The sequence below is a fragment of the Hyperoodon ampullatus genome (assembly GCF_949752795.1).
Source record: "Hyperoodon ampullatus genome assembly, chromosome: 1".
Lineage (NCBI taxonomy): Eukaryota > Metazoa > Chordata > Mammalia > Artiodactyla > Ziphiidae > Hyperoodon > Hyperoodon ampullatus.
The window spans coordinates 191,162,197-191,170,878 of NC_136914.1; the positions used below are offsets into that span (position 1 = coordinate 191,162,197).

The window sequence follows — 8,682 nt, forward strand, 5'->3', positions numbered from 1 at the left end:
ATGTTCCTGTAACTACCGATCCCAATCCCTCCTGGTTCTTTCAGGACATACCTCCCTCCTCTTTGGCAGCAACTCTCCACCTGCTCCGCTAGTCTTTTCCCCATTCTTCTTTACCTTTCCCTCAGCAAACTCTGCAATGACTATGTTCTTTTACTTCAAATTACACTTGCTGTCCCCACTGAACGGAAATTGCTCTCTTTAATGATTTCAATAAATCTACTGATTGCTTTTTTCATTCACATTCCTCATGACATCTTCTCCTGGATCATTTTATAATACAACATTTACAACCAATTCTCTTTGCAACCTTCTTTTCCCTTGGCTTTGGTGACTTCACACACACACAGTGATTTTCCAGATAGTGGGAAAGAATTTAAGAAGGGGCTTTTAAAAATTATATTTAACACCCCACCAACTTCTCCAAATTCTGAGCTTTCAAAATGTAACATCCTTCCATTTGAAAATAACTGCCACAGTGAACCACTGTTACAATCTGCAGTATTTTGTATACTTCAAGGTAAGCTGGGGTGGGAAAGACTGGAACCAACAACTTACATTATTTTGGTTTTATTCCTCCTCCTCTGGCCACTTGTTTTTTTAAAAAGTGCTTTTATTAAAATAGGATAGGTTAAAAAGAATATCTTTAGAACATGCAGATGAGGTATAAAGAACCACAGAGTAGGTGCACAATGAATATCTGTTATATGAATAAATTTAAGTCTTTAATCCCAGGAAGAGATTATTGTGCACAGAATCAAGCAGAAATCAAATTTTATTCCCTCCCATATAGAGCCAACGGTCTAAGTATCGTTTATTGAAAAGTCCATCCGTTCTCTAATAATCTACAAAGCAAAACCAGTTATGTCATACATTGCTTCCATATTACAGGTAGGACTGTTTCTGGACTCTATTCTGGTATATTTGCCAATCCACCCCTGTGCCAATAGCACATTGTTTTGTTTTGTTTTTTAATTTATTTATTTTTATTTTTAATTTATTTATTTTTGGCTGTGTTGGGTCTTCATTGCTGCACGCGGGCTTTCTCCAGTTGCGATGAATGGGGGCTACCTTCGTTGCGGTGCGCGGGCTTTTCACTGCAGTGGCTTCTCTTGTAGCAGAGCACAGCCTCTAGGCTCACGGGCTTCAGTAGTTTTGGCTCGCGGGCTCCAGAGCGCAGGCTCGGTAGTTGAGGCTCATGGGCTTAGTTGCTCCGTGGCATGTGGAATATTCCCAGCCCAGGGCTCTAACCTGTGTCCCCTGCATTGGCAGGCGGATTCTTAACCACTGCATCACCAGGGAAGCCCGCACATTGTTTTAATGACTATAGCTTTATTGTAAGTCTTGATATAAACAAGGCAAATCTTTCCTCCCCCAACACACATGTCTTGTTTTTCAGGAGTGTCTTACCTATTAATAAACTTTTATTCCTCAATATAAATTTTAGAAGAAAAATACAACAAACAAAAAAAGTCTTTGGGTATTTTTTAATTGGCACTGAATTGAACTTAAGCCTTCAGTAGTTTTATAATTTTCTCTATAAATGTGTTGTATAACTTGTGTTTTTCAGTTACTGAGTATTTTTGATGCTACTGTAAATAGTATCTTTTAAAAACTGCATTTTCCAACTGTGGTGGGTATCCAGAAATACAGATGACTTTTCTTTTGTGTACTGATTTTGTATCCAGCAGCCCTTAAACTCTTATTAATCCTGATAGTTTATCTGTAGGCTTTCTTTGGCTTTCTATGTAAATTATATTACCTGTGAATAATAACTTTATTTTTTTCCAATACTTCTACCTCTTATCTTTTTTCTTGACTTATGCATTAGCTAATAATCAGTAAAAATGTTAAATAGAAGTGATGACAATAGGTTTCCTTGACTTGCTCCTAACCATAAAGAAAATGCTTTCAATTTTTTATGATGAACTATGTTTCCTGTAGTAAATTCATTCTATCATGCTAAAGACATTATCTTTTATTCCTATTTTCTAAGAGCATTTCTAAAAATCAAGAATAAGTGTTTAATCAACAAAGGCCTTTGCTGCATTGATATGATCATAGTTTCATCCTCAAATCTGTTAATATAGAATATTAATATATATGCATTTTTAAATTAATATATGTGTATTTTTTCCCCTCAAATGATGCCAGCCTTTAATTCATGGGATAAATTCAACTGGTCATAATATATTATCTTTTTTATACAATGCTGAATTCAGCTTGTAAATATTTTAAGATTTTTACATTCATTTTAAGTTTTGGAATTGTTGTTATGCTACCCTCATAGAAAGGTTTGGTGAGTGTTTCTCATTTTCTACACTCTGGAAGAGTTTATATAAAATTGTTACTATTAATTTGTTTCTTAAATGCTGCTAGAATTTGCCAGTAGAATTCTATGAGCCTGGAGTTTTCTTTATGGAAATATTTTTCCAATATTAATTTATTTCATAGTTATGGAACTATTCAGGTATTCTAATTCTTAAGTCAGCTATGGTAATTTATAATTTTCTAAGAGTTTGTCCGTGTCATTTAGGTTTTCAAATTTATTGACATACTTATTAATTGTCCTTATTTTTAATGTCTGCAGCATCTGCTATTGCATGTCTTTTATCATTCCTAGTAATACTTATTGGCGGCTTCATTTTTTTCTTGATTGGTTTTACGGAAGTGTCAATTTTATCAGTCTTTTCAAATAAACAACTTTTGGTTTTACTGATTTTCTCTATTATATATTCATTTTCTATATTTCTATTCATTCTCTCATATATTCTATTTTCTACTAACTTATCTTACCTTTATTATTTCCATTCTTTCACTATCTATGGGTTTATTCTTTATTATTTCCATTCGTTCACTATCTATGGGTTTATTTTTTATTAAAAAAAATATTGTTTCCAGCCTAAGTTGGATACTTTATCAATTTTCTACTTTTTTTTAATAAAAATACTTCAGACTACAAATTTCTCTCCTTTAGAGACCTCACCACCCTCAATACAGTCATCAGCATCTATCATAGTGACAATTACATAAGCTCTCAACAAATATTTGAATGTATAAATCCTAATGGTGGAAGGAGGAATGTGGAGGAGTAGTTTGGGAAAAAACCCACAAGTGATACACAGCTACACAGGAATAGCCCTGGGGCCTACACCATCTCACTGAGACTCACTGCTCTAATGAGTCCAACTACTTATGAGCATCTGATAAGGAATCTCCAAAGACTGACCTTTTTCCTGAGATTTAGACCTACAATTTCAACAGTTGGATGAACATTTTTCTGGATTCCTACCACCAACACAAACTCAATATGCCCAAATCAAATGTCATTTTCCCATATACTTGCCCCATCTACAGATTCTAAAACTATAAAAGATACTATGAATCTCTGAAGAGTCCAGACAAATCTCAGATTCATCTGTAAGATGTCCTTTTTCTTTTCTCTGTCATCACAAAGTCCTTCCAGCATTCATCTATTTCATCCATTCCACTCCTTTTGTCACTCCCTTATTCTAGGTCTTTGCCAGGATTACTGCAGTCTATAACCAACAGATCTTGCTCCTAGTCTCCCTGATTCCAATTCCTGTTACATGCTACAGTAAGGTGTCCTTAAAACACTGCTGTGCATATCACCCACCTACTCAAAAATCTTTCATGGGATATACAATGGAGAAAAGATAGTCTCTTCAGCAAGCGGTGTTGGGAAAGTTGGACAGCTGCATGTAAATCAATGAAGTCAAAATACTCCCTCACACCATACAAAAAATAAACTCAGAATGGCTTGAAAACTTAAATATAAGACATGACACCATAAAACTCCTAGAAGAGAACATAAGCAAAACATTCTCTGACATAAATCATAGCAATGTTTTCTAAGGTCAGTCTCCCAAGGCAATAGAAAAGCAAAAATAAACAAATGGGACCTAATCAAACTTATAAGCTTTTGCACACCAAAGGAAACCATAAACAAAATGAAAAGACAACCTACAGACCGGGAGAAAATATTTGCAAATGATGCTACCGACGAAGGCTTAATTTCCAAAATATACAAACAGCTCATACAACTCATAACAAAAAAAAAAACAACCCAATCGAAAAATGGACAGAAGACCTAAATAGACATTTCTCCAAAGATACACAGATGGCCAATAAGCACATGAAAAGATACTTAACATCACTAATTACTAGAGAAATGCAAATCAAAATTACAATCAGGTATCATCTCACACCAGTCAGAACGGCCATCATCAAACAAGTCTACAAATAATAGATTTTTTTTTTGATGTGGACCAATTTTAAAGTCTTTATTGAATTTGTTACAACATTGCTTCTGTTTCATGTTTTGGTTTTTTGGCTGCGAGGCATGTGGGATCTTAGCTACCCGACCAGGGATTGAACCCGCACCCCCTGTATTGGAAGGCAAAGTCTTAACCACTGGACTGCCAAGGAAGTCCCCCCAAAAGTCAACAAATAATGAATGCTGGAGGGGGTATGGAGAAAAGGGAACCCTCCTACACTGTTGGTGAAAATGTAAATTGGTGCAGCCACTATGGAGAACAGTATGGAGATTCTTTAAAACACTAAAAACAGAGTTACCATAGGATCCAGCAATTCCACTCCTGGGCATATATCTGGAGAAAACTATAATTCAAAGAGATACATGCACCTCAATGTTCACAGCAGCACTATTTACAATAGCCAAGACATGGAAGCAACCTAAATGTCCATGGACAGATGAATGGATAAAGAAAATGTGGTATATATTTACAATGTAATACTACTCAGTCATAAAAAAGAATGCAGTAATGCCATTTGCAGCAACATGGATGGACCAAGAGATTATGGTACTAAGTGAAATAAGTCAGACAGAGGAAAACAATATCATATGACATCACTTATGTAGAATCTAAAATATGACACAAATGAACTTATTTACAAAACAGAAACATTTCAAATGTCTCACAAAGCACAATGTATACCATTACTGAAGAAAAATTTTTTGTTTAGTCTGTTGAAAAATTTTACCTAGATTCCTTCACTTATAAGCTGACAAAAATATTCTAATTAGGCTATTCATAACAAAATGCTGTAATATTTTTATTCTTCATCATTCTTTCTTCTAAGTTGCTTATACAGTCAAAAAGGATTTGAGAAACAAATACTTTTTTTAGGAATAATGAAATTAAATACTACATAAAAACACATTTCCACATGGGTCTTATGGAATTTCTTATTAATTTCTAATTCCACTCTATCCTTAGTTTTATGGGAAAATATTTGCTAGCTACAGGAAAAATGATCCTCAAACATTTTAATCATACCTGTTTCTGAGCTTCTACTTTCTGCTTTCTGGTTGGATCAATCGCATCTACCATCCATTTGATTGTAAAGTATGTTACTGCACCAAATATTGTCAAACGGAAAATTAAGCCAACAACTTCATTCCGACTCAAGGGACGAGAAAAGGCTTCAGCATGTACCATCTTGATTGTTAACCTTGAAAAACAAACAGAAATGCCACTAGGTAGTAACTAGATTCATTAAAATCGGGAGACTGATAGGTAGCGTAAACTAAGCAAGAAAAACTTCTAGTCAAATTCAACATTACCTACCTTAAAAAAGTGTTTTATTTAAAGAGAAATTGATTTTTAAATGTTAAGTAAATAAAGCGTAAATAAACACATTTTCATCTCCTCTTGGAAACTGAGGTTTATTTATTAGAATTTTTAATAAACTTTTCTAAAAGCTCATATAATTTAAGTAGAGAACAATTCTATTTGAAAAATGCAGTAAACATCTTAAAGCATTTACTGTTTTAATCAGCTTTTAAATAATTATGTCAGGGAACCTAGAAAAATAATGACTATAACACTTATCCAACTGAAAAAAGGCAGCCCAACAATGAAATACTTTACTAATGTGATGGTATACCAGGTAATTTTTGAGTGAAATTCAAACTGTGAACAGACTCACTTTTCCCTCATACTTACTTTTAAAGGCTTCCAAGGGCTGCTGAAATGTATACATGCTATTTTCTCAACTAACAAGTGACATGAAATTTTTGGAGCCATCTTATTCTTTCCAACAACTTAGCTAAATATGAAACAACAGAATCTTCAAAATGTTTGACCCACAACTATACAGCTCTCACTCAAGATAACGAGGAAAAAAGGACGCAACATGTCTACTTTTACACATATGCCTAAGCAGTTACATCAACCACAGCTTGGCTTACAGGAGGCATGCACACCTGTATCACAGGCAATGACCACCCAGTAGAATAAGCTTTTTATGGATGATGTGACTATCACATTTTGAGAGATAGAATCTCAGCCTCAAATAATGCCATTATACTCTCGCAGCATAGGAGTGTGCTGAGTGCTATGTGACTCAGGGGGAAAAAAAAGTATATTTTGCATTCATGTGAAAAGGAATAAAACAAAATTTGTACAGATGGCTCAGAAACAGGTGAAAATTAGGTATTTCATAGACTAATATCTATGGTCGTTCCAGCTCTAAAATTATTGTTTCTATTCTCACTAGCACTATTCAGTTAAAGATTCTCTTCAATCATTCCAACAGAATTGCTGCCAGAATTTTGGACGATTTCCAAAAGAAAAGTCGAGGATTCCAACCTTCTGCATTACTGGGAGACATTCACTTCACAATAATACATTATTTAATTTAAACTTAACTAAATAACTGAAAGCCTTCATTCTGGATAAAGAAATTTTGGCCTAGGGATGTTAAATAATTCAACTCATACAATAAAACACTTACTGATCATGTATATAGAACGCCTACTATATACTGGGTATACAATAATAGCTAAGACACAATTACTTTACTCAAAGAATGCATAGTACAGTTATTATCTTATTAAAAATGAAGCTAGAACAACCAACCACCCCACCAACAAAAAAATGAAGCTAGAAAAAAGCCACTTGGTTAAAATCTTTCATGTAACAAATCAAATTGTGCTTTCTTCCATCAGCATGGATTCCTAAAGACGGGTTAACAATACCCTCCGTCTTCTAGGAAATGAAAAATTGTCTTCCCTAGCCTTTATTCCAACACAGTAAATTTGAAAATGCAGTTGTTATATGGGGTATCATTATGCGGGAGTAATACTCACAGATGAGAAGAAACCAACAGGCAAAATAAAGATTTACTAACTTAAACTAGTGATATTCGAATAAAATGTTTTCATTTATTTAAAGTTTGAGTGAGTAGCGATAAAACTGCCACCTACTGGATGTTCACTGAACTACATGAACTAGGACTGCTATCAGTACCTCCCAGTCATCAAGAGAACAGTTTTTATATCTATTAAAAAAATCAAGGGGCTTCCCTGGTGGCGCAGTGGTTGAGAGTCCGCCTGCCGATGCAGGGGACACGGGTTCGTGCCCCGGTCTGGGAAGATCCCACATGCCGCGGAGCGGCTAGGCCCGTGAGCCATGGCTGCTGGGCCTGCGCGTCCAGAGCCTGTGCTCCGCAACGGGAGAGGCCACAGCAGTGAGAAGCCCACGTAATGCAAAAAAAAAAAAAAAAAAAAAAAAAAAAATCAAGACACAAAACCTCTGTTAACTATATACTTTACTATAATTAAATTATTAACCGCAATACAGTACTCTGGACCTATAGCCACTTCTAAAACAGTCATCCTTCTTTTAAAATGACTTCAAAATCCTGAAAGGAAACTTAAACTTCTCCTTGTAGGTTGTAACTGTATACACTTTATTATACACTCATTTATCATTCATATGACATAGATATGCCTGCAATGTAAGGCCGTTACGGTAACAATACCATTACAGCAGAATATATAATAAAAGTTGCACATGCATACAACAGTAGGGACTGTATTTCAATTCTGTATAAACATCAGGATCAACAAATATACACATAAACATAGATGGTGCCATGTACAAGAAATATGGCAAAACACTGTAATTCAGAGTTATCTGTTAGGCAAATATGATATCAGATAGTTTCATTTTAAAGAGTTCTCCATTTCAGGGTAGAAAAATTAAAAATCGTACCACCTCGTCAATGAGCAGCTTACTGACAGGTTAAGGACCAAGAGTAGAGTATTCATACCATAGCATTTCTCTAATTCACCGCAGTGTTTTACAAAGTTTTTCTCAACCCCAGAAGTCCCAGTTTCGCAGACATCAAGGCTCTATGAACACAGCCTATGACAATGAAAGCCTGCCAACCTTCACATAAAGGACAGGTTATTATTAACACCACCATCCTCTGCGAAAGCGTGCCTAGGCTTGAAGAACCTCCTTCACTTTTGCACTAGGTGGTAGCAGTGCCTGTGCGACAATCAGACCCGCTTCATTCTGTCCGCCTTTGCCTAGGACCCCGGTTCTGAGGTCGCCCGGAACGACCTCAAGCCCCCGCAGTGACCCGGCTGCCTACAGAGATTTCCTAGAAATGGCCTAACTCTTGGGGGCAGAGCTAACGGAGACCTAAGGGCCTAGGCCGGGCCGAAAGCCAAGGCGGAGCCCGGGACGCCCTTGGAGGTTAATCCGCTGGATACGAAGGGCTGCGAGAAGCTGAGGGGCCGCAATGAGGTGGGGCATGGGAGGACGGCAGGGTGACCTTTCCCACTCGGCTCCCCGGACCCGAGCCAGTCCTTTAGGGACTTTAGGGAGTCCGTCCCACGAAGCCCCGCGA

The 8,682-nt window shown here is 36.3% G+C and overlaps 1 protein-coding gene across 2 annotated transcripts in view; it reads right to left on the minus strand.

Annotated features, from left to right (window-relative positions):
- ATAD1 (ATPase family AAA domain containing 1) overlaps nucleotides 1–5,493 on the minus strand; it is a gene marked incomplete at both ends in the record, with an annotated part of 48,795 nt that extends 43,302 nt beyond the window's left edge. The window contains one exon of one of the 2 annotated variants that reach the window (XM_079697398.1): nucleotides 5,319–5,493. In XM_079697398.1, coding sequence (XP_079553524.1) covers nucleotides 5,319–5,480 — 162 coding nt within the window. The remainder of the gene's footprint in view (nucleotides 1–5,318) is intronic. The other variant, XM_079697399.1, reaches the window with a different exon arrangement.
- Between the last annotated feature and the right edge of the window lie 3,189 nt (nucleotides 5,494–8,682).